Here is a 25,499-nt window from a genome sequence, read left to right as displayed (position 1 = left end):
GGCTTCTCTGAGCCACAGGTGGCTGTGGCTCATCGGGAGCCAACTGGGGAGCATTGTCTCATCCACAGGACGCTGTGGGAAGGAGGGCTGGCGTCTACTTGTCTTTCCCTTTGTACAGAAGGCAAGAGGAAAGGCAGCTGCTCCCAAGCCACACAGGCGGTGCTCTGCGCTCCAGGGGCGGGTGGGAGAGGAGAAGAGGCACGAATGGAGGGGTGCTGACGCGTTCTGGCTCCCCGAGTGGAGGGCTCGTCAGCTGACAAGGGGGCTGTCCCCGTGGTGCCGGTGGGGGCCGAACCCTCGCTGCAGGCCAGGCTGCTGGCTCGGGGCTCCCGTGCAGAACAGGGACAGGCCCACACGGGTCCCGCCCGGGGCCAGCAGCCCAGGCCCTGCTCCTCGGGCAGCCGCATGTCGTGTTGGGCAGCGCGATGCCTTGTCCCTTCTTCTGTTCCACGGGTGCAGTAATGGTCGGGCAGAAGAGTGAATTCCTGTGAAATGCTGAGCCCTGGGCCTGGCACCCCATCCATGCTCCCTGCACACTCGATGGGATCATCATGGTTGCCTTCGACGAGCTTCGTGCTTTTGGGGATCTGCCCAGGGAGCGCGGCTCTTAGCATCGACACGTTAGCAGACGAGGAAACCGGGGCCGAGAAGGGGGAGCCACCTGCCTGAAGTCGCCCAGTTCCCTGGGTAGACCTGGGCTTCGCCGCCAGTTCTGACTCCAGCCCCCCAACTTGCACTCTTTGCTGAAATGCCTTCCGAGGAATGTGGTCCGCAGGGACCAGGCTTGAGGAGTGTATACTCCACGAGTGCCTGCCAGGTACACGGCTAGGCCCTGCCGACAGACAGCTCGGGACCCTACAGCGTCCTGCTTCCTGCCTGGGAAGGAAAGTGTTTGAGAGAGAACCCAGAGGCCAGTGCGCTTCCCGCAGGACCAACAGAAGTGGCCAGGGCTGCATTTGACTTTTGTGGGCTCCTCCCTCCATAAAAAAAAAAAAAAATAGTAAAAATGATGTTTTATGACCATGTTGGTATAAAGATGAATATAATCCTTCCTGGATTAAAAATGAAAACATCTTCATGGGCCCCTAAAAGTACTATGGGCCTGGGCACCGTACCTGCAGACAGGATGGCCCCGGGTCCTGCGTCCCAGGCTGGGGAGCAATGCTGGCCTCTCCCTGCCCCAGCACCTGGGTGTTAGAACCAGCTTCCTATAGTCGAAAGCCTCTCCACCTGCACTGGGAACACATTTCTTCACTCAACAAACATTTGATGAGCCCGGGATTGTTGTAGGCACTGGGGTAGGGCCTGAAGGATTTTGCTGTCACATCGCCCACGTTCTCGTCGGAAGGTGGACAGTGACGAGACCGTATTCTAAAGGTCGGGGAGGAGGCTGTGAAGACAAGTTCTGGGGTTCTCAGGAGGGCTTCCAGCTGCTCTCTGGGTCCATACCCATGGTTTTTCCGCTGCCACCTTCCATCCCAAAGCCGCGGGCAGACAAAGACACTGCTTCGGGCTTGAGACGCTTTTGTCCTTGCGGACGTGCAAACACCTGGTCATTTGTTCCCAAGACAAGGACTCCAGCCTCTTGCCCAGAGAAGAAATCACTCAGAGGCTCAGGAGGGCGGTGTCGAAAAGCCCGACCTCTCTAATCCAAGAAGACAATCTGGCGGCCTCATTTGCCCCCCTCAGGCCTCCTTGCCTCCAGCCGCTGCTCGTAGATGAGGAGGCCTGGTCTCCCCACTCCCGCCCCACCCCGTCTGCTTCCTGAAGTCAGACACTGAATGTTCTGAATGTCTGTGCGAAAAGGGAGCCTCTCGCTTCTCTCCTCGGGCGCGGGAGCACGTGCCCCTCTTCTTCATCAGCCCCGACGGGATTGAATGGGATTGCAAAGCATTTAAAGGATAGAGGGCGTCTGCTGTCCCAGTGTGATGCTCGGTGGCGGCGGCAGCGGCTGGGATGGGACCGGGAGGTGAGCCATTCGCCCAGGGCAGCTGTGCAGAACAGGCCCTGTAAAGCCGAGGTTGGCAAGTGATCCCGCCCACAGCGCGCAGCTGGCTCCAAGGTGCCGTCACCCTTGTGATTGCTTCACATCCTGTTTGTTCAGAAGCCGAGTGAGAGACAGGAGGAGGCCTTGATGACCCAGAGGCTGGGATGGGTCCTTCCCGGGCTGGGTGGGCAGCAGTGGCTGGGACAACACTGGGTCATCGGGGACAGGCAGATGTCACAAGTGTTAACTACGTTCTCACCTGTCACTTGGGCCTTGGTCCACGGAGACAAGTGGCTGGAATTAATGTGTTTTGTACAATCGGCGAAGAGCATTCTGCTGCTGTGGGCCTCCACGGGGGATCCAGTGGCTCTGGGCCTGGAAAACAAAGAAGCCACAAGAAAACCAAGGTGTCGCCTTCTCTGTGATTGGGTTGTGCTCTCTCCTCTCCCAAGAGGCCCCATTTGGGCTCCATGCCTCTTCCGGGGGAGCTTCCCCTGGGCTGCGCATGCTGATTCTGCTCCTGCCTCTCCAGGGCCTGCCAGCGGTGGCCTGATGCACTGGCTCGTCCCTGTCCTCCACACCAGAGTCCTGCGTCCACACCACCGCCCACTGGCTCACCTCTTGGAAGACCTTCCTCCTCATGCCTTAGGGAATCCTTCCTACAGTTTGGAGGCTCTGAGGTTGCCCACATTCACGCCCAAGCAATCTTTTCCTTCCTGTGTTCCCATCCACCTGGACTCAGTGATGGTTTGGCGGTTACGTTCACAGCTTCGAGCCAGCTTCCCCATCTGTAAATCTGGGGTCAGGAGGCCTACCTGAGGAGGAATGGGCTCAGCACGGTGCCTGGCGCAGAGCAAATGCTCAGTAATGGTTGTTTCTCATATTTATTGTGAGCCAACAATGGGTAGAACCAACTCTGTCAGGAATACTTTCATGGGCAAATAACAGACAATTAAAGTGCCTTATCTCGGGGCAGTTATGGTTTCCTTTACAAGTCTGGAAGTATGTGGATCCAGGGTTGGTTAGAGCAGATGTCAGCACACTTTTCCTATAAAGTACCAGATGGTAAGTGTTCTAGGCCTTGTGGGTCAGATAGTCTCTGTCACAGCTCCTCAACTGTGGCTTTAGAGCATGAAAGCAGGTGGTAAATACGTACACGAATGTGCAAGGTGGTTCCAATAAAACTTTATTTGCAAAAACAGGCGTTAGGCGGCATTTGGCCTGCAGGCTGTAGTTTGCCAACCCCTGGGTTGGCAGAATCAACGACAGTCAAGATCTTGTCCCTCCTGGCCCCACGTTGTGTCCTGAGACTCATCACATCACATTTGGCAAGATGGTGGCCTCCACATCCCCAAGCATGGAGGAAGGAAACAGGTGGACTAGATAAAGGGTCTTCTTTCCTACCGCCTGCCTTTTTAGGGAGGAGAGCATCTCTGAGAAGCCTGCAGCACCCATCCTAGAATGAGCTGTATGTGAGACTAGGAAGGGTCTGTTTGCAGCCTTCTCGTGTGGAGGAGGGCCAGGGACAAAGGGGCTGGGCATGGCATGTGCAGCCATAGCCAGCCGCTTCTGCCTCACTGAATGCTTCTAGGATTGGGCCTTCTCCACTCAGCTCTGGAGTGGGAACAGAGCCTGCTCAGACAGCTTTGTTGGCCTTTCAGATGGCAGGTGTGATGATTTGGGAACAGGTGGACACGTGGAATGTGCGAAGGGTGTGGGAAATAAGCAGCACAAAGGATTTCGCTTCTGCTTTCCATCACAGCAAGGACAATGTAGGTTCATGCAAACCCTGTTGGTGAATGTTTCTCATATTCATGACCATCCAAGCTGGAAGCACCCTAGGTGTCCTCCACGAGGTGAATGGATCAACACGCTGGGTCAGAGCCATACCGTGGAATACTACTCAGCGACGGGATCAAATCCATACTATGGAATAGTACTCAGCGACCAGGTCCAAACCATACTATGGAATAGTACTCAGCAACAGGGAGATGAGCAACTGGAACATGCAACCCCAGAGGCGAATCTCAAAGACATCCAGATGGAAGTAAGCTGAAGCGGAAGACAGTGAGAGTCCACGTACACGAAATGTCAAGAAAATGCAAAGCTATGGGGATGAGAACAGGTCACTAGTTGCCAGAGGCCGGGAGTGGAGCAAGAACAGGTCTAGAAAGTAGAGTTTCTCTCCCTCGGCACTGTTGACATCTGGGGCTGGCTCCTTCTCTGTCGGGAGGTCATCCTGAGCACTGTACAATGTTTAGCACCATCCCTGACCTCTACCCACTAGATGGAGAAGCACCTCCCTCAAGTCGTAAAACCCCAGAATGTTTCCAGACCTTGATACATGTCCCTGGGAAGCAGAGACACCTCCAGTTTCAATGCACTGAGATAAAAGGCAGCACAGGGGAGTTCTGGGGGGCACTGGAGCTGTTCTGCATCTTGATCGAAGTGGTGATCACATCAGTGTATACATTTGTGACGACTCACACATCTGTATTCAAGATGTCCGTTTAAACACTAAAATTAAAAAAAAAAAAACCAACTCAAAACCAAAACAGAATTAAAACATCCCACAAAGAGGCAAACCATGTGTTCTAAAGAGGAAGAAAGCAGCGAAGCCATCGCCCTGAGCCCACGCACCTGCCTACCGGGTAGACCAGATGCCTCGTCCATCACGTATTGCTACAGCCAACAGGGGGATCAGATCTAATGCTACATCAGGAAGACCTTTCTCTCCTCACTTGAGGAGCACCTCTGGGCGGATTAAAATACAGGACACCCCGTTAAATTTGAATTTCAGCTAAACAACAAATAATTACTTAGCGTAAGTATGTCCCACATACTGCCAACATTATTCATTTCTCCGAAATTCAAATTCAACCAGGCATCCTCTATTTTCGCTTGCAATGTCTGGCAACCCTGTTCTTGGGCAAATCTTCAGGTGGGTTTTTTTTTTTTTTTAACCTATTAATTCTTAGCTAGACTATACATCTTTTCCAACTTCCCTGAAGACACAGACCTTATGGTTAAAGCATTATGTTTCTTGTTCCTCCCTGCCTTGATCAGTTACTACGCCTACCTCCAGCCCTCTGCCTAATGCATGTGGCCTGGCTCCCTATTCAGTGATATTCACCCTGGACATTTAGATACACACCATCAAAACAGATACTTGCCCTTGCACGTGCTAAGTAAAGCCAATACCCTGTGATATCATAAAGTGAAATAGAATTCTTCTGCCAGACAACCCACATGTCCTCTCCTCCAGTAAAATGCTTCTTGGCCCCTCTTGGGGGGTATTAAAACAAAAAAGAAAAAACCTTATGTGTATACATACTCTCGTATGTTGACGTATGCTTTAAATTTCTTCTCTCCAAGATGTGATCACACTGTATCTGGTTCTGCGCTTCCTTCCCCGGGCTCTGGGTGTAACCCCCAGGGTATAGAGCAGTGCCCGGCCCCGGCCTGTGCACCATGAATATTTGTAAAAAGATGAATGAATTATTTAGGTGTCTGGTCCGCTAACTGTCTGGATAAAATGCCACATTGTCTCTAGCGTTTCACAGTTAAAAACTTGACTGCGAGGACTTACCTTTGTGTGTTTGTCCAGGAGCGGCGCTTGTTTTAGGGAGGGGTGTGCCAAGCCGTGGCTCGACACCTGGGACGTGTCGCCTCCCAGGGGACACTTAGCGATGTGTGGAGACAGCTGTGGTCGTCAGGACTCTGGGGGAGCGATGCTCCCGGGACACCTGTGCACATCCTCCAGTGCCCCCCAGGGGTCTGAGTGCCGGGGGCCGAGGACCAGCCACTGTGTTGCCACCGTCTGTTGGGTCAACGTGCTGTGGCCAGTCTTAGAGCCCTGTCCTGTGCTGGGGCAGTGGGTGGAGGGGACCACCCTGCCCTGAATTGTGGGGCTCGTGGGAGGGCAGCGAAACATAGGCAGGACCCAGAGAGGCCACCCAAAGTGCGAGGGTCTAGAGGAGAGCCTGGTGGGAGGGGGCTTGTTTCTGGACCACCGTCTGCCCCCTACACCAGCCTGAGTGGGTCTCTCACCACAGAAGTCTGGCTGTGTTCCCCTCTCCAGACCCTCTGTGGCTGCTGTCATACCTAGAATGTGATCTAGAGCCCCCAAGAAGGCCCTCTGTGACCCAGCCTCATCACCGGCCCCCCTTCCCTCCCTCTTTCCAGCCCCACTCCCCTCCTCCCTGTTCTTCAAACACACCATGTGTGTTCCTGTCTCCTGGACTTGGCATTTGCCATTCCTTCCGCGGGGAACATTCCGCCCCCAGGACCCCCGTGCCTAAGAAGCTTTCCCTGCCAGTCCCCCTTGTCCCTGCCCCTGACCCGGTCCTGGTTACTTCGTGGCCATCACCACCATCAGTCACAATACTCTGCATCCCTGAGCTTATTTCCCTCCCCGGGTGGGGGGCGGCGTGTTGGGGGGCTGTTCTGGCTCACTGTTGTACCTCGCACAGAGCCGGGCACACAGTGGGTGTTCGTCAGTATTGCCGAATGAACCAGGGGGTCAATGACAGCGTGGTTGTTCAAGCCTGGGACACATAACCTCAGTGTCCGTCCGTAGGAGAGGATAAAGTAAAGGCATTTCCAGATGCGAGGCTCCTTGTGGCCACGGGGGATGAGGTCAGTGTGCTTCGTTGATGTGGAAAGATGTCCACAGTATCTTGCATAAAAGCCAAGTTTATATGAAACAGCAGTAACCGTCCCAATTAGGAGGAATTGCACACACGTGTTTTTATAGACACACATGCGTGCAGCTTAGACTCAACCATCACAGGGTTTGTTCATTTTGGTGGTTGGGGCAAGAAACGAGCTTCAGGACTGGTTCGATCCAGTGGCTCAGCGACATCACCAGAGATTCTGCATCTGTCTCTCTGTTCTTCCTTCCACCAGATCAGCCCCATTTGAAAATGTAAACATCTCGTGGTCTCTGGTTGGTGGCCATTTCTGGGGCTCCGTCCATTCCTCCCCCCTCAATCTTGTCCAGGGAGAGAGAAGGTTGTTTTCAAATGCTAAAGGGGAAAGTTTCTTTTCCAGAAACTTCCAGGGTACCTCTCTTCCATTCATTGATTGCACTGGGTTCTGTGTCCGTCCTTAAGCCAGTCACTGCAGCTAGAGGATTAGTTGTTGTCCGTTAGACCACAGGCCCACCCCTGTGGGGTCTGCTAAGGCACCGAGGCCGAAATGAAAATTGGGTTGGGTACCAAGGAAAGGGGGCACGGGTGAGACAAATAGCATCATCCCCAATTTACAGATGAGGCAGTCGAGGCCCCAGCATCCAACTTTACGTCTCTTGGCCCACACAGGGTGGTCGGTGGCAGATGTGGGTTTAAACCCCTTGAAGTTCCTCTTTCCCCCCGTCCACCCATCGCTCTGCTGAGGCTGTGGGTCCCCGGACCTGGCTGTCCTGACAGCTGCAAGAGCCAGCCAGACCCCCTCCCTTGGTGCTGCACGGCCCGCTCGCGGCCCTTAGATTTACTGTATCTGGAACAGCATCAGGTTTTCAAGTGAGGCATTTTTATTTTGCCCTAAAAGCCTTCCAGGTGGGGGTGGGGGCAAGATACAATTCCTAGGGGCTCAGGTTTAATGGCTTCTTTTATAGAATCATTCGAATTATAAATGCATGAACTCGAGGAAACCCTTGCTAAAGAATGCAGGAAAGCCGAACATTCAAGGGGGTGAAGGTAAAACAGTGGTGGATGGGGGACGTTTGCTCTTTTAAACATGAGCTGTTAAAAAACCAAAGCGAACCCCCCGGTGCCGATCTGGTCCCTGGGAGGCTGGGTTTCCTGACTTGGGCCCGTCTGGGGGGCTCCAGGTGAAGTTAATTCCAGATGTGGACGGGCCCAGGGCCTCCAGAAGCACCACGTTCATTGGCCTCTGACCCCTCCGACCTAACTGAGGGTTATGCATTTCTGTCCCGGTTACGCAGCCTGGGTTCAAATTCTGCTCTGTCACTTCCAAGCTGGGTGTCCTTGGGCAGGTTATTCGGCCTCTCTGGGATGTTCTGTCATGAGTGAGATCGGCTTTATCTTTCTTTGGAATATTTATCACCATGTGGCATGACAACAAATACACCCTGGCCAGTGGCCTGAGCTGACAGCCGGCTCTCAGCTCCCAGCCTGCTCCGCCCAGCAGCGGAGCACAGGACATGGCGCTTGTTCCGTCTGCTTTCTCCTGTCTGTCTCTCCGGCCCCGTACCCTCTGGGTGCCCTCCTTCCTCCTCCCCAAGCTTCTTCCAGATCCTTCCAGATCCTCCCTAACTGGGCACTCTGATGCAAGCCCTGACCTCTCAGTGGTAGAGTCAGGGTGCCTGGGCTCGGCCCTGAGGCCGCTGTCCAGCTACACCCCATGTCCAGAGGAATTCCTCCCTGTCACCCCGACCGATGCCCCGAGCCAACATTTATCGAGCACATCCCACGTGCAAAGCTCTGTTCTGGAAAGGGTCTGTGTGTTGAGTGACAGAGGCAGGACTTGAACCTGGGAAGTCTGGCGCCCGGCCAGAGTATGTGTAGTTCCAAGGTCCGTCTCTCCCCCCAGATCGGGAGCTGCACCCAGGCTGGGATGGTCCGCTGCCCACCTGCCAGGTTCCCTCGGGCGACAGGTGGACACCGAAAATGGCAGCCATTGAACCACACTGCGTTCAGCCTTCCACCCTCCCCAACCCTTGGCTCAGTTTCCCCACCTCCATTAACGGCCCCTCCCTTCTTCCAGGTGCTCAGGCCCAGAGCACGAAAGTCAGGTGTGACTCTGCACCTTCTCACAGCCTCTCTGTCCAGTCCCTCAGCAAATTCCGCCAGATGTTTCTTTCAAAGTGGATCCAGGCTCTGTTGTTTCCCAGCTTGGGATATGCTCTCGCTATGTGACCGTGGGGTGAAACTGGGGAAGGGTACAGGGCACGTCCCTGTACGTTTTCTTCTGCAACTTCCTGTGAATCTGTAATCATTTCAAAACAAAACTTTAAACGTAAATTCCAAAGACGGATTTGAAAAATGAATCCCTGAGGATCTGTCTCTGGCCAGCACTGCTCACCGCTGCCTGGAGCCAGCCCTGTCCCTCTCCCTGGACTGTCCAGTAGCCTCCCCCTGGCCCCCCGGGGGCACCTGAGGTGCTCTGTTAGAGACAACTCGGGGTGCCCGCTGCGCAGCTCAAACACCCCGTGGCTGCCACTTCACACCACCGTCTCAGTCCCTGGTCCACAGACTGGGGGGCTTAAAGCAGCAGGGCTTTGTCCTCCCGTAGTCTGGAGGCCAGAAGTCCCAGGGCTGTACCCCTTCCGAAGGCTTGAGGAACGAGTCCTTACTTGCCTCTCCTGGCTTCGCTGGTGTTTGGTGTTTGTTGGCCTCCTTCCCTCAGGGTGTGTGTGTGTGTGTGTGTGTGTGTGTGTGTGTGTGTGTGTGTGTGTGTGTGTGTGTGTGTGTGTGTGTGTGTGTGTGTGTGTGTGTGTGTGTCGGTGTCTCTGTGTTTTCACGTGGCCTTCTTCTAAGGACACCAGTCATTGGGTTAGCTGCCACCACCACCCTCAGGTCCGGTATGACCTCATCTTAACTAGTTACGTCTGCAAAGATGCTATTTTCAAATAAGGTCACATCCTGAGATTCTGGGCGGACATGAATGTGGAGGGACCCTGTTCAATTCAGTAAACAGAATAAAGGAAAAGTGCTTGCTGTTGCCCACAGGACCCTACATGATCTGTGCCCCCGATAGTCCCCCCGATTTATCCCACTGACCCCTCCTTCGTCCCTGCTCACCCCAGTCGGTGCTGTAAGCCGGCAGCTGGTCTCTTACCTGTTGCTTGAACACACCCACCTCGCTCCCACCTCCAAGCAGTTACCTTTGCAGTGCCCTCTGCCCGGAATGCCTGTCCCCAGTACCCACATGGCTCCCTCCCTCGCTGTTACCCAGTCCTCTGCTCAAATGGCCCCTCCATGCATAAGGTTGTCACCACTGGGGCTGGTTGCCACTGTTCCCACCCTCCTTGGGCAAACAGGGTTCTCCCCCCTCTTGAAATTAGGTGGATCACATGACCCAATTTGGCCAAGGAAATGTAAGTGGAACTTCCTCTAGCCCAAGCCCCGCAAACCTTAGTTGGCTCCTAACCCACCCTGCTCCGTTTTTCTCCCCGCACACATATCACGGCGGGCTACCGTGGTCTGTGCTGCCGGCCCGCACCGCCCCCCCCCCCCCATGCATGCCCAGAGGACACCTCTGTGCGCTTCCCTGCTGTGTGTGTTCCAAGCTCCTGAACAACCTGGCGTAAATGCTGAGTAAGTACTTGCTGGATGGACAGATAGCAGGTGCATGAGTGAACCACAGAGGCGAGGATGGAAATCACACCACGTAGCCCCTCCCCGCGAACTGCTTCTCCTGTAATCGATCTTCTGTGCATTTGACTGCTTCTGGTCTAGGGCAGAGCATCAACCCCAAGTTGGCAGGCCTGATCGGGCGGCACGGACCCCAGAACAAGCAGCCCTTCATGGTGGCCTTCTTCAAGGCCACGGAGGTCCACCTTCGCAGCACCCGCTCCACGGGGGGCAAGCAGCGCAGCCAGAACCGCTCCAAGACTCCCAAGAACCAGGAAGCCCTGCGGGTGGCCAACGTGGCAGGTATGCCCTAGGGCGGGAGGGTCAATGCACGGACCCCAGGAACCCCCAGCAGGACCCCAGTAGGGGCGTGACTCAAATCCATTCCTATGCCCCACAAATGATCCTCGAGCCAACATGGCACGAAGCAAACCCCACAAAATCCCATCCTGCGCAGAGCTCACTGCCTTAACTGTGTAAAAGTAGTAAGTTCCTTAGAAATGCACATAGCAAAACATTAGTATAACAAGATGCCAGTCGTGTAAATTTCCAAGTAGACAAAATGATGGCTACAAATAAGTGAAAGAAAGCTCTAGAAACATATAGTGGGAAGACACCACACCACCTTCCCCAGGGAGGCCGCTGCTTGGGAGTGAAAAGGAGAAAAAAATGGGGGAGTTTGTTGTGTTTTCAATTTTAGTTCTTAAAGTGAAAGATATTTGAAGCTCATGGCTCATTTTACTAGTTAAATATGGGTCATAGTGAGTTTTTTGTGTATCATTTGGGATAGTTTTAGGTTTGTTTGAAATGTTTTGTTATTACAAGTAAAAAAAAATGAGCACTAGATTTTTCAGTGTATTTTGGGGGGTACTTTAGGTTCATTGCCATGATGCATTATTATAAGTAAAAACATTAAAAATAAAGCTAGCATTTTCATAGCTAGCAATTCAAAGATTTGATAGAAAATACTGGTTAGTGCATTCCTTCCAGGAAACCTCCAGGGCTTGAGACATTTAGGTACTTGTTGTAGGGTTCATGGTGTTCTGTGGTTCTTGAGGCTCTGAGGAGGATGGCCTGCCATTTGAGAGTGGGGACAGACGTGGGGCATAGAGAGGTTAAGTAACTTGTCCAAGTGCACAAAGCAAGTAAGTGGCAGCCCTGGGATTTGAGCCTGTTTGATTTTGCCAGGTGAGCTCTGGGGCCCCCAACAATCCTGTTAACTGTCTTCACACAATTCACCAGCCGTTTGCTGGGCCCCGCGTGGGCCTGCCTTTGCCAGCCTTGGGGCTTGGCTGCAACAGGGTCCTTTTCCCTCCCTGCTGACCAGGCACCAGAATGTTGTTGGCATCGGGTGGCCTGGGGTTGCTGGGATGAGTCTGGGGGCTGGGCGGGCCTGGACCGGCCTCTTCAACACTGTGGACGCCTGTGGCCTGCATGCCCACACCCTGCCGCGCCCCGCCCCATGGTGTCCTGCATGTCGAGTGCCGCTTCTGAAAAGATGCACCTCGATGTTCCCCCAGACCAAAAGGAAAGTTGCAAGTAAATTAACTTCACCGACAAACCATTTTCCCCAGGGACTGCGGAAATGACCACGCAGATCCAAGGTGCCCAGCTTGTGGCTGAAAGAAACCACCTGCCCTGTCCCCTCACCTTGACCAGCTGTACTGCTCCCTGAGTGGGGCTCCCTCAGCTCCCCAGATGTCCATGTCTTAATCCCCAGAACTGATGAATCCATTACCTTACGTGGCAAAGGGGGCCAAGGCTGCCAGCCGAATGCGGGTTGCTCATCAGCTGACCTTAAAATAGGGAGATAAGCTGGGGTGGTCCAGGTGGGCCCAGCATCCCACTATAATCACGGAGGTCCTTCCAGGCGGAGAATCCCTCCTCGCTGTGGTCCGAGAGGTGTGAGGCCAGAGGAGGGCAGAGAGGTGTGATGTCGCCTGCTTTGAAGATAGAGGCGGGGTGTGGCACACAAGCCGAGAAGGCGAGTGGCTTTTAGAAGCTGGAAGAGACAAGGAAATTGATTTCTCCCTGAGCTTCCAGAAGGAACCCGGCCCCACTGACCCCTTGAATTTAACCCGTGTTGGACTTCTGAACCACAGAGCTGGAAGATGATAAACTGGTGTTGATTTCAGCCGCTGTGTTTGTGATAATTCATTAAAGCAGCCATAGGAAGTGGACCCACCACGTTTGCAGAGTGGTTTACTCCGCGTGCCCCTGCGCCATCTCAGCTCTGGGTGGGCTGCGAGGCCAGGCAGGGTCTGCAGCGGAATTAGCCTGCCGGCCGCGTGGGAAGCTCTGAGCTGAGCTGTGCCCGGAGGGGCACACGGTGGGGGCGGGGGGCACATGGCCTCCAAGCGGCCCCCACCCCCAGACTAACCTTTTACTGTCATCAGCTTCTTTGGCTTCATGTAGCCAGTTTTCCTATTGCTGTTCATTTTCCTTTTTGAAGGCGAAGAAAGGAACGGTCGCTGTGCTTGGTGAAGTTTTTAGAGCAGGGATTCTGGAGGGCTTCTTCCCTGGCAGGTGGATCCATTCTTTTTTCAGGTTTCTTGGAAGGCTCTGTAAGGCCCCCTAATGAAAATCCAACGGAATCCCTTAATTTGCAGTGGGAACCTCGTCTGTGCTGGCCCTAGCGGCTGGGGTCCGCTGGGGAAAGCCAGCCATGGTCTGCCCTCGGGGTCTGGGCCAGGCTGGAGGTGGCTGTCACTTACTAACAGGCCTGAAGGCAGGGGATGGTGGCTAGGGCACTGACACGTCCCGGGGGAGGGAGCTGCAGGGAAGACTGCCCTGCCAAGATCTCAAGGACTAGCAGGTGCCCCTGAGGCCTGGCTGGGTCGGCTCGACCAGCGTGATCTGGGGAGTGGGACCCACAGGCACAGGGGCTTAGGGTGGGAGGCGGCGGCGCTCCTTTGAGGGGAGAGGGAGGCCGTGGAACAAGGGGAGGTTGGGGCTGGCAAGGTGAGCCAGATCAAGAGTCCTCTTCAGAGTCGCATCTTGAGTTTGAACTTCATCCAAAACAAATTTGGAAGCCTCTGCAGAGTTTGAAGCTATGGTGTGGGGGCAGGGGTGATCAGATGATCCTTCTGGCTGCGCTGAGAATGGTGGGGAGCAGGGTGGGGTGCTCAGGGAGGGTCAGAGGAGGGAGACTTCTTAGATGTCTTTCCATATCAGCCAGGCAGGACGTGCTGGTACATTCCATGCTCACAGACCCAGCGTCTTGGAGGCCTGTCGGATGTAATGAAGGAAGAGGGACCAGGCCTCAAAGTCTTAGAATTCGACACCCAGTTTCCCCCCCTGCATCCCCACCAAACACTCCATTTACATAACCCCCAGGACGGGGCTCTCACTCTCTCACATGACAGCTGTTCTAGCTTGCCTGGAATCTGTCTCCGTCCTGGGACTTTCTACTTCCCGGCCCCTTTTGCAGTTTATCTCAACCCTTCCTGGAAATTTAATTAAAAAAAAAAAAAAAAAAAACCAAGGCCTGGGCCGCACCCCAGGCTTGGTAAACCCGAATGTCTGAATGTGTGTGTATGCACACATACACACCCTTTTGAAGGGCTTTACCTCATGTGATGGCTGGGAATCCTGCTGAATCCTCTCACGTGGCGGCCCTTGCTGTGTAGGAGGGGTACACACACTCCCACCTGCTGTCCGCTGCAAAGCTTTCTTCCCTGTAGGCTGATCACCCCGCCCCAGAGCCTTCACCTGCTCTTAGGGCATGTGGTTTGGGGTTGAGAGACTGCGGTTTGGGGTTGAGAGACCACTTTCTTCTCCCCACCCACGTTTGCACCCAACCCCCTGGGAATTAGGCATCTTCCCCAAATGATCTGGGGGTTGTAACTCGTGAGCCGCTCAGGCAGAGGCCGGTTGAGGCAAATGAAGTGGCCGCATGGGTTTGGGGGTCCAGACCAGAGGGACGGGGGAGCTGGGAGTCTCCTTCACAGGCATCTCTTCTTTCCTCTCTGAGTCTTTCGGCTAACACGCGATCGTCGGGAAACAGGACTTCCGACCTCTCTCCCAGAGCAGCCTCACAATCCAAGGAGGCCGGGAGGGGCGGTGCAGGTGTCTGGGTCTCTGGTGACAGGGCCAGTGCCCAGCCCCTACTGGCACCCACAGCTGGTCTCACAAGCTGCTCGCAGCCTTCGTCTATTGGGCCTGGGTTTTAACATGAAGCCAAATGTCATTGCTTTGCTTTAAGACAGGGTTGGGAAAAGTGGCACTCAGGCCGATGCTTGCCCCACCTCCGCCCGTGGCAGACATTACTAATCAGTTGTGGCACCTTCTCCTCACTGAGCCTCACAAAGCTTCGGATCCTTGTTTACTTAGGACATCAAGCAGCCAGAAATGTTGGTGCTTGACCCGAAGCTTCTTTGCCACGTCCCTGTCCCAAGCTAACGTGCTCAGTCCTCTGTCCTGTTCAGGCTGCTTCACGCATCACTGGCTGAGGGGTACTCTTCCTCCCTCCCCTGTACCTGCCACCTCCCTGCAGCGAGGCGGAGAAGGAGGCTACGCATTGACGTTGCCTCCTGCGACCGTGGGCGTTGCTGCAGCGATGGAGGCCATCTTTGGACTTCCACTCAGTGCATCCTGGACAGTATTGCGAATGGTCCGATAGATTTCTTGGAGCTCTTCTCTGATGGTTCCCTTGACCTCGACCTTCACATGTTAATTACCACCTGGCCCTCTGGAGGCCCTGCTACCCCTGTAGCTGGTTCCCTGTCTCAGCCCTCGGGCTGCCAGGCCCAGAGGTAGCGAAGGGGGACCCTGGACCCCCATTGCTGCTTTGTCCTCCCAACCTCCCCCGGCCCCCAGCCTTGGAGCTCAGTCCAGCAAAGTAGACCTTCTGCCCCCTCCACGCTGCCCGCTGCTGAGCCCTGCTCATGCCTCCTCATTCCTGGAAGGCTCTAGTGCCTGACTCTCTGTCCCTCAGTCAGCAGCCACTGCTCTTAGGGTTCTTGCTGACCTTCCAGTCATGGAAGGCACCTTCCTCTCCGTTCCCCTACATCCTCATCCTGGAATTTTCCTCCTTTGGACGCCTCTCTGGCTGGCTCTCATTTCCTTTTGGTTCTTACGCAAACATCACTTACTCAGAAGATCCTTCTGTTAGCACCCTCCATCCCACAGTCCCCCTGGAAGCACACCCTCCTCTCCTACCTTACTGTTCTCCATCTCGACAGGATGTAGTCTATGTTTACTTGCTGACTTACTGCCTGCCTCTGTCACTGGAAGATAAGTGCCCCCGCAGCAAGGCTTTGTTTTGTTCATACCTACCTGTAGCTCTAATGCCCAAAACAGCATCTGCAAACCAGTAGACACTCATTAACAGTTTGTATGGATGGACAGATGGATGGATGGATGCGTGGATGCATGGATGGACGGATAGATGGATAGATGTGTGGATGGATGCATGGATGGATAGATGGACGGGTAGATGGATGGATGCATGGAAGGGTGGATGGATGGATGCATGGATGGATGCATGGATGGATAGATGGACGGGTAGATGGATGGATGCATGGATGGATGGATGCGTGGATGCATGGATGGACAGATAGATGGATGGATGTGTGGATGGATGCATGGATGGATAGATGGACGGGTAGATGGATGGATGCATAGATGCATGGATGGATGTGTGGGTGGATAGATGGACGGATAGATGGGTGGATGCATGCATGGATGGATGGATGGATGGTGCACCAGGCACCCAGGTGGTGAGACTGTGCCCACCCCCCCCCCCACTGAGGTCATCTCAGGAGCTCTGAGTGTCCCCAAGGGCCAGGATCCCTCCTATAAAGACACATGCAATTCTGTCATAATGAATACAATGTGATTTTTCTCGTTGGTTTGCAGCTTTTTAAAAATTGCTTTCCTAAACTATAGGTATAAAGATATGTACAAAATCAGGAATATTCACAGAGGCTGATGGAGGTGGAAGTTGCATAGGACTGAACCCACCCAGCCATGAATACGTGCTCATCTCAGACCTACGCATTTCTGGAAAGCCTGTTGGAGACCATTTTCCGATTGCTGCACTCTCTGCTGCCCTCCCTGTTTTCTTCTCCTCGACCCTGTTCTTCCTTCTCCTTCTCACTCCCCTCCCGCACCATTTCATTTCAGATTTGTTCCTAGCCTTGGAGTAGTCTGAGTGGCTGTACATTCACATTCAAGGCTTCTAGGACAGCGTAACACCCAGCAGGTGCCCAAGGAGATCTTCCTGACTTGCAGTGTATGGTCGCCACATGTGGCTTCCTACACAACTCTCACACCCATTTCACAGATGGGGAAGTTGAGGTACGGGGAAGGGAATTCAGTGATATCCTTTTTATCTTACTGTTTCTCGTTAACCTAGAAGCCATGCAGATAGAATTCTTGTGAATCAGGGGACAGCAGGAAACTGATATTTCGCTTCTTCCAAACATGGCGTGTCGTCGGGTTTGGAGGAAGCAGTCATTAACCCCAAATGGTTAAAGAGTGTGTGTGGGAATGAAGTTTGCATATAGTTTTAACCTTCTCGCAGGTGGGCTGGAAGGATGATCATCAGCATCTTGTTGCCATGAGCTGAGTGTCGTGCTAAACTGATTTGAACGCGCACGGCTGCCCCAGTAGGCACTTTCTCCTCGCTCTGCAGACGAGGAGCCCAAGGTCTAGGAGAACCAGGGGCTGACTCCAGAGCTGGAGCGGCACCCCCTTACCTGGTCCTGACCCACTGGCCAGACTCCACTTGGGAGCTGGTGTACTCTGGGGTCTATCCCTGGGCTCCAGCTGACTACCACCCCCACGCCAGGATGCACTTTTCCAGGTAGGACCCCCTGGGTGGTTTGGCTGCAAGTCTCAGAAACACAGATCAGGTGGCTTCAAGCACTAGGAAAGCTATTGGCTCCCAGGGCCAAGGTTGGGTGGGCATGAGGGTTGGTTGATCCAGAAAGTCAAGGACAGTGAAAGCCCTGGCTTCCTGTTCTTGCCCACCATGTTCAGTGTTGGCTTCTCCTCGAGGCTGTGGCTGCATGTAACCATCAGCTCTACTCCTTTTCAGTTCCCAGGCAATATGGGCAAGAGATGAGCATCTTTTCCCATGGGTCTTTCTTGGGAATTAGAAAACTTTTCCCAGAAGCCCCCACCATGCTTCCACCTGTGTCCCTTTGGCTCGGATGGGGTCATTTGCTCTTATCTGAGCCAATCCTCACTCCAAGTTTGAGATAGGAGCTGGTGAGCTCAGTCCTGGGTCTGAACCAATCACTGACAAGGGCTGTGGTTGCCATGAGCCCCTGAGGCCACCAGGAGGGCCACTCACCCAGCCATCTGAGAGAGCTGACCGGGCAGGGGGAAACGGGTGCATCTGGATGCTTCCCAAGTGTAGGTCAGGCGAGCCCGCAACCTGGGTCATCTCCTGGGCTTTCCTCTCCATCCTGCGAGAAGTTCTCCTCGTGTCCCTCACCCACTGGTGTTCATTACCTTCTGAGGGCTGGAGGGATCACAGCAGTAGACAGAAGCTGAGGCATTGACGTTTTCTTTATTTGTGCGTTAACTACACAAATATGGGTGGACACTGGGCTCTGGGATCCAATGGTGACCTCACAAGACCTTTTAGAAGAGGCAACATTCGAGGTGAGGCTTGAATATCAAGTAGAGCCAGACATACAAAGATTATGAAAAGGAGCATTTCAGGTAGCTGAAACAGCAAGTGCAAAGGCCCTGGGGTAGGAACAGGTTTGGCAGTACATCCACAGCACAGAAAGAAGGCTGTGGCTTAGGAATCAGGGCCACATAGGTCCATACAGGCCAAGGGCAGGAGTTGAGGCATTGCTCTAAGCATGATAGAAAGCCCTTAGGAAGTTTTAGCTGGAGGAAAGACAAGTCATGGGTAAGAAAAGAAAAGGAAAGAAAAGAAAAATAATCTCCATAGCTGCAGGATGGAAAATTGTGCAGGAACACCAGAGTGTGTGTGTGTCTGTGTGTGTGAGTGTGAGAGAGAGGGGGGCAGAGCTTTCTACGTGTTTACAAGTGCTCAAGCCCTAACCCAAATGCCTACAAACCTTACCTACTTCTGGCAAACCCCAGTGCATAGTTTTTACTTCTCAAAGAAACCTCAGTAGTGTGTTTCTCTGCGAGGTCAGTGGGATTTGACTTCCTGCCCTCTCATTTCTTCCTGGTGGTGGAGACTTTGTCCCAGGCCGTGTCTGTGCCCCCTCTTGCCCTTGAAGAGGGGTGAGCATCGTGAGGTGGGCTGGCCTCAGCAAGTGAGCTTGGCCAGAGGCAGTGCCCTCTGAGCAGGCTCCCACAGCCGGCACGGTGGTGCGTGGATTCCTATATGGAATCCAGGCAGAGGTCAGCCTCCAGACAACACGTGTACAAAAAGGCCAGTGTCCACCGAAGGATCCAGAGAGCGTTAGGAGCTAAGATGGCACAAGAGGGGTGGGGATGGTGGCGCCTCTTACGGAGGCCGTTAGCTAGGGATGGAAATGAGTTTTAAGGCTCCAGGTACTCAGCGGCTTTTGTGTCGGAAAGGTTGCCTTCCAGCTGAATTCGACTGTGCTCTCACACCACTGCCTTAGGCTGAGGAAACCCTAATATGTGTGCGTGTTTCCTCTCCCCTGCCCGCACCCCGTCTCCCGCCAACGTAGAAAACAGCAGCGGCGACCAGAGGCAGGCCTGCAAGAAGCACGAGCTGTACGTCAGCTTCCGCGATCTGGGCTGGCAGGTAAGGACGGGTGGCCGGATCGGCCCCGATGGGGGGGGGGGCTCTGGCGTGGGTGTCCCCACACACCCCCCAAGGCAGCGGGGCTGGGTCCCGTGTGGGCAGTGAGCCATGTTTCTCATCGGCTTCAGCGAAGACTCCAGAATCAAGTGTCCTAACTAGGGTAGAGAAGTCAGGTTAGGGATACAGGATGCCTCATGACACGCAAGGGCAGAAATGTGGTGGAGACTGCAGTTAGAGCCGGGAGCCCCAACACTTTGGACTCCGAGCCTCATTCTCCATGGGAACTTTATCTCCACCCTGCGGCTGCCTGCCTCTCTCAGAGGTGGTGGAGCCCGTGTGCTGGAACCCAGCTGCCTGCAGGGCCACCTTTCACCCTCTGCCCTTCCCTCTTCTGTGATTCCCCTTCCCGGGGCAGGGGCGGATTGGCCCAGCTCGGGTCAGCTGCTTGGTCCTGCACCAGCCAGCTATTTGGGGGATGAGATCATGTCATAGGACCATGACGGCTCCTTCCAGAACCATTTGGATGGAATGGGGCGAAGGGCAGGAGATGAATCCTAGGACAGGCACGAGGGTCATATAATCTAATGCCTGTTTATGAGCATCTGTGAGATTCTGGGCACTCTTCCAGGCCCTGGAGATGCAGCAGGGAGCGTTACCGTGTGCCTGCCCTCATGGAGCTCAAATATCCCGAACGGGGCGTTGAGATCACCAAGGCCGCTGGTTTTGTTGTTCACTCCTCAGCGAGCTTGTGGTCCGGTGGGGGAGTCTGGGTCCTTCCCTAGGGATCGTGCCCAAGCACACTTATCAGGGCATTAGCGTATGGCCAGTGTGTGGAGCCCTCCCGTGGCTCTGTGCTCTGCAGGGCGCCCGGCCGTGCCTGCGCCCTGGGGCTGGAACCGAGCCCCAGACTCCAGCTCCTCTGCGGGAGGGGTCCACGGACTTGAGTCCGTGAGGGGTGTACATATTGCTAGAACGGTATTCCTGTGCTAACCCAGCCCTGAAGGCAGGCCTGGCCGTGTGCATCCTTCACTGAGCCGCACACATGCACCAGGCGCTGGCTGGCTCGTCTGCAGTCACTTAATTCTCAGTGTTGTGGGTTAGTCGTCTCTCTCCCATGTCGGTGACCTGAGGCATGGAGATTTTGTTTAAAGCAAACTGCCAACATGTAAGCACCTTGTAGCGCTAGAGTTGAAGCCACCCCGGTCACACTTGTCTGGGCCATCTCCCAGTAAGGCCATGCAAGCGTCCGTTCTGGGCTCAGCCCAGCCCCTGGGTGGTCTTTCCCTCATTTTGCCTTCTGTGGGGGGCCTTGATAGCCTAGCCTCCATTTGTCCCGTTTCTGTGGGACCCTCAGCTGCTCGGGACGGTGTGGGCCGCGGCTTGGTCCCCTGGGAGCACAGAGTCTGGCCCGCAGGAGTGGGCTGGGGCGAGAAAGGTCATGTGGGGCTCACGCTCTCCCTCCCGCAGGACTGGATCATCGCTCCTGAAGGCTATGCTGCTTACTACTGTGAGGGCGAGTGTGCCTTTCCTCTGAACTCCTACATGAACGCCACCAACCATGCCATCGTGCAGACACTGGTGAGTGTGGCCTGCGTGCCCTCCGGGCGTGCTCAGCGGGGTGGGGGAGGAGGGGGCGCCCGGCCCTGCCTTGCGCTCCTCCGGGCTGGGCCCTGACTTTGCACGGGCCTTGGGTGCTCCTCCTGTCGTGGGCCCCTTCCTCCATAAAAACGAAAAAAGATGAAAAACCATATTTTATAACAGCATTGGCATAAAGATGTGTGTAGTCTCCAACCCTAAAGTTCACGGATTTCTCCTAATTCGAAAAGAAATAAGAACAGTTTCAGGGGCTCCTAAAGGTATCTTGGCTCATGGTCACTGTGCCTCACGGTGAAGTCAGCCTTGGCCCTGCCACTCTCTGGGCGACTGTTCTTGGTTGTCCGCGTGTCTGCTCCGCATCCATAGGTGTCCCCACCCCTGGCCCCCAAAGTCTGGGCTTTCCTGGGTTCAGGCAGGCTTGAGAGCCCGTCGCCTCCCCGAGCGCATGTCTTTGCCCCCTAGCCTTGAACTTTGGGGTTCGGCCATCCAAGGGCATCTCCTGCAGGTAGATCCCGCACTGGGAGCTGAGGATGCCACCGGGAACAGCATAGACCTGGTCCCTGCCCTTGGGGCCTCAGTTTCCAGGGAGAGAAGCAGTCGGGTGAACGACGGAGGATGCGTGAGTGGAGGATGTGGTAGGAAGCCGGCAGACAGGACAGAGAGATGGGGCGGGGCGGGGGCTGTTTCAGGCTGCACTTCCACGGCGTCCTTGCAGGATTCACTGTGATAAGAAGATAAGCTCTTAACAGGGTACCCAACCCTGGTGACCCTTGAGAGAAGTCATTTTTACTCTCCTGAAAATAGCAGCAGTGATAAAAATTAGGAACTTGGTTCTTCGGCTTAGGATCTGAGGTTCAGGGATCTTGGTTATCTAGCTCCCTGCCATAAACATTATTGGGGCCTTTCCCTGGCTTGAATGCTCCTGGTGACAGAGAGCTCACTACCCAGGACCATCCCCTCTGTCCTACAGTTCTATTTGTTCTGAAGCTTTTGGCTTCTTTTGTTTAGTGGCAGACTTGTTCCTGCCCTATGTGTTATGTCTTGGAGAGAAAGCTCCCTTAGTCCTTTCATTTGGACCATGCTCTGCCCTTTGAGTGAAGGCTTCTCTTTTAGCCATGCTTTTCCAAGACCCTTCCTTCCCCAAAGGTAAACTCTGACGTCCTGCTCGGGATTGAAAGTCCTTGGGCTGGAAACCAGTAGTGCCCCCAACCTGTTCCTTGGCCTGGGCCTGTTCTCCTGTGCCCACGTGCCCCCTAAGGTCCTGCCCCATGCCCCTAGGAGGTGCCAGGGGGGTCTCCCAGGCTGCCAGGGGCACACCTCTGCCCTCCGAGCCCTGCTTCATGGCCCGTACAGCGGGAGCCTGGCTGTCCCCTCATCACCCACTCAGTCTGCGTGTCACTAGGGAGCTCTGGGATCAGAAGGAGCTGTCTGATTATCCTAACAAGAGGTTCTGTGGTCATGTTTAAAAAGAGGGAAGGGAAGGAAAAATAAAATAAAATGAAAATTGAGAGGAAGGCAGACCATAAGAGATGCTGAGCTCTAGGACACAAACAGGGTTGTTGGAGGGGAGGTGGGCAGGGGACGGGGTAACCTGGGTATGGGCATGAAGGAGGACACTTGGCAGAATGGGCACTGGGTATTATGTGCAACTGATGAATCTCTAAATTCTACCTCTGAAGCAAATAAAAAAAAATGGTGGGGGGAGTCCTTGCCTTAGGGGAGTCCTAGTGAAAAACAGAGGAAATGAGCTGATGTCTGGGATTTGCTTTCAAATTATTCAAGGGTGGAGGAGGTGGGGGGAAGGTTTAGATTTGTAAGGTTTGAAATCATCCATAATAAGAAGCTACTCAGTGTGCTGTCTTATGCCAGAGGTCACAGGCTGGAGGCTTCCAGAATGCTTTCACTTGGCACACGTGGTGTGTTGGAAACCTGGAAGTTTCACATCCAAACAAAGCAGAACCAAGTCTCTGGCCTGTCCTGGACACTCGGCACACCCAACTGCACTGACTTTGGTTGGCCGCGGTCAGCTGGCAGCATCCGCCCTCGGGTTTGCCCCAACCCTCACTATTCCCTCTTGTCTTACTCTTCGCCTCCTTTGCTTGTCAGTGGTGCCTGCGTGGGCCCTTTGGGCCTTCGAGTTTGTTTGGCCCTGGCCCTCGTCCCCTGTAAGGTGCACAGAGTCCCACGAGCAAGAAGGAGCAGCAAACCTGCTCAGCTAGCTGGCTTCTTCCTTTATTCCTCCTTTCTAGACCCTCTTCTTTCTCGTGGACTTCCACCCAAGTGTTTGCCCAGGTTTGTCCTCCTAGTTTCACTGCTCAAGAGGCAGATCGTCTAGTATAATTTAGACCTGCACCATCCAATACAGTAACCACTTTTACACATGGCTCTTGAGCCCTTGAAATACGACCAGTCTGAATCAAAATGCTTTGTCAGTCTAAAATATGCTAGGTTTTGAAGACTTGGTGCCAAAAAAAAAAGTTCTTTATGGTAGGTGTGTGTTGAAATGATAATATATTTGAAATACTGGGTTAAGTGAAATCTATTGTTTACTTTTACCTATCTCTTTTCCTCTTTTCAAATGTGGCCGCTAGAACATTTTCAATTACAAGTGTGACTTGCATTGTATTTTTCTTGGACAGGACAGGTCTGGCGAAGCGGTCAGCCACTTTTTTCTGAAAAAGGCCAGATGGTAAATGTTTTTAGCTTTGTGAGTCATAAGGCCTCTGTTGCAGCTCCTAAGCTTGGCCATGGTCGTGCAGAAGAAGCCCTTGGTACTAGGGAACCAATGGGCGTGGTCGGGTGCTAATAAAACTTTATTCACAAAACCAGGCAGCGGCACAGGATCTGGCCTGCTGGCCCACTCTGTTTGACCCAGGTGTTCTCCACTTGGGGCAGATCTGCCTCCCAGGAGACATTTTTGGTGGTTGTGGTTGGCGGTTGAGTGCCCCTGGCTTCTCGTGGGGGACGCTGGTAAACACTCGGCCATGCACAGGACCGCGGGGCAGTGGAGAGTGACCTGGCCGCTGACTTCCCAGCTGTGTGCTGCGGACACCTCTATGCTCTGGGTCCCTGGTCTGCGCAACAGAGGTTATGCATCATGGGCCAGAACTGGAAGTGTCACATGCAGTCACTCCCCGGGGGAAATGTCGCGTGCGGTCACTTTGCCCAAGCAGTTGGCGGTCCTTAGAAATGAGGAGGCTGGGGAGCAGGGACCCAGCGCTTCTCACCACTGCCGCCGTTCACTGTGTGTTCCAGGTCCATTTCATCAACCCCGAAACGGTGCCCAAGCCCTGCTGTGCCCCTACTCAGCTCAACGCCATCTCTGTCCTCTACTTCGACGACAGCTCCAACGTCATCCTGAAGAAATACAGAAACATGGTCGTCCGAGCCTGTGGCTGCCACTAGCGCCTCCTGGAGGTCAGACCCTCTGGCGCCACACTGTTCGGGGTCCTCGGTCTCCCACCGCCCAGTGCCTCCCACCGCCCAGCACAGCAACTGCCTTTCGTGAGACCTGCCCTGCCCCTGTCCCCAACCTTAAGGGCGTAGGAGGATTAAGGAATTTGAGAGGCAAATGCCTTTTGATCAGGTTTTCATCCGCCTCCTATGGACAAGATCCTACACGCTGCAGCAGGCAAAACCTAAAGGAAAAAAAAATATAAAGAAAAATTGCCCAGCCACGATCATTGGCTATGAAGTCTCAGCCGTGCACTGACTCGTTCCCAGGGGTAATTAGGAGCACCCTTCAGCCAGGCCACCCAGCAGTGGGAGGAAGGGGGCACGGCCAGGGGTGGGCACGTTTGTGTCTGTGTGCAAGGAAAATTGACACGGAAGTTCCTGTAATAAATGTCACAATAAAACGAATGAATGAAAATGGTTAGGATGTTACAGATATATTTTCCTAAACAATTTATCCCCATTTCTTGGTTTACTCTGATTTCATAAACAGAAGCTATGGCCAGTGGAGGCAGGGGAGGCCCCCTCTCTGTTCCATTCTGGTTTCATTCTGAGGCTTGCAGAGGCCTGCTGTTTACATAGACTTGTCCAAATCCAAGATTTGACCGGGAAGGGAGAGGGCAAATTTCTGCTTGGAGGAGGGGGTGTATTGACCTTGAAGGAAAAATATGTTCCATCCTTCGGCTGGGTGTGTGGCGGCAGAAATTAAATTAGGCATGTGAAGCGCCAACAGACATTTGGAATTGGTTTTCCAGCTCTCCGAGTGGTAGAAAATCAATGTGGAATGACAGGGCGGAAGGGACAGCAATCAGGAGAGAACCCACAACTTGACCCTGAACTCTAGCTAACAAGGCCCTATTTAAAGAAGTGCCAACGAAACCTCACTCTGGATAGGGGTGGGATGGGCAGGCATACTGTCCCTCCCCCAGCTGGGCTCCCCTGTTCGTCATGATTGGCAGCAGGACCCTGGAGTCTGGGTTCCAACCGGGGCCTCTGTAGCCACCTGTTCTCATTGGCAGACCCCTACCAAGGGCTCTGAAAACAATAAGCTCCTTGAGGTAAGGAGCAGATGGCACGGTGGAGAACTGCTAGGTGCAGGGTATGCTGGACGTGAATCTCAAATGGAAGGATCTAGAAACTGCTTTGAGAGTGATGTCCTAATTGAGCATTCCAATTCAAAGGTGCCATCTCTGATGTGGCTCTTGGCGTGAGCCTCCCTTGCCTTGGCCAGCGGGTCCCCTAAATGCTGTGCACCCAGCCTCTGGCTGAGACACAGGCCTTGCGGAGCTCTGGGCTGTCTGTTAACAAAGAACAGGGTTATCCAGGCGAGTCCTATGCCCCTGGAACCTGGTCCAGCAGGGAATCATTTCTCCACCTTGATTTAGTTGGTTCCTAGAAACACTGGGGCCCCATTTTTATTTTCTTTTATTTTTCTTCT

General features: G+C 54.0%; 1 protein-coding gene across 3 annotated transcripts in view; it reads left to right on the top strand.

Moving 5' to 3' along the window:
* BMP7 (bone morphogenetic protein 7) overlaps window positions 1-24,013 on the top strand; it is an 85,102-nt gene extending 61,089 nt beyond the window's left edge. The window contains exons 5-9 of one of the 3 annotated variants that reach the window (XM_088026289.1): window positions 10,411-10,608; window positions 11,448-11,450; window positions 18,936-19,012; window positions 20,480-20,590; window positions 23,864-24,013. In XM_088026289.1, coding sequence (XP_087882415.1) covers window positions 10,411-10,608; window positions 11,448-11,450; window positions 18,936-19,012; window positions 20,480-20,590; window positions 23,864-24,013 — 539 coding nt within the window. The remainder of the gene's footprint in view (window positions 1-10,410; window positions 10,609-11,447; window positions 11,451-18,935; window positions 19,013-20,479; window positions 20,591-23,863) is intronic. The other 2 variants (XM_028089177.1, XM_088026290.1) reach the window with 2 other exon arrangements.
* Window positions 24,014-25,499: the final 1,486 nt, after the last annotated feature.

The sequence above is a fragment of the Eumetopias jubatus genome, unplaced genomic scaffold, assembly GCF_037043125.1.
Source record: "Eumetopias jubatus isolate StellerSeaLion01/CBP00866 unplaced genomic scaffold, mEumJub1_p1.0 scaffold_9, whole genome shotgun sequence".
NCBI classification, from domain to species: domain Eukaryota; kingdom Metazoa; phylum Chordata; class Mammalia; order Carnivora; family Otariidae; genus Eumetopias; species Eumetopias jubatus.
The sequence above is the reverse complement of the archived record's forward strand: the minus strand, read 5'-3'. Positions and strand labels throughout refer to the sequence as shown.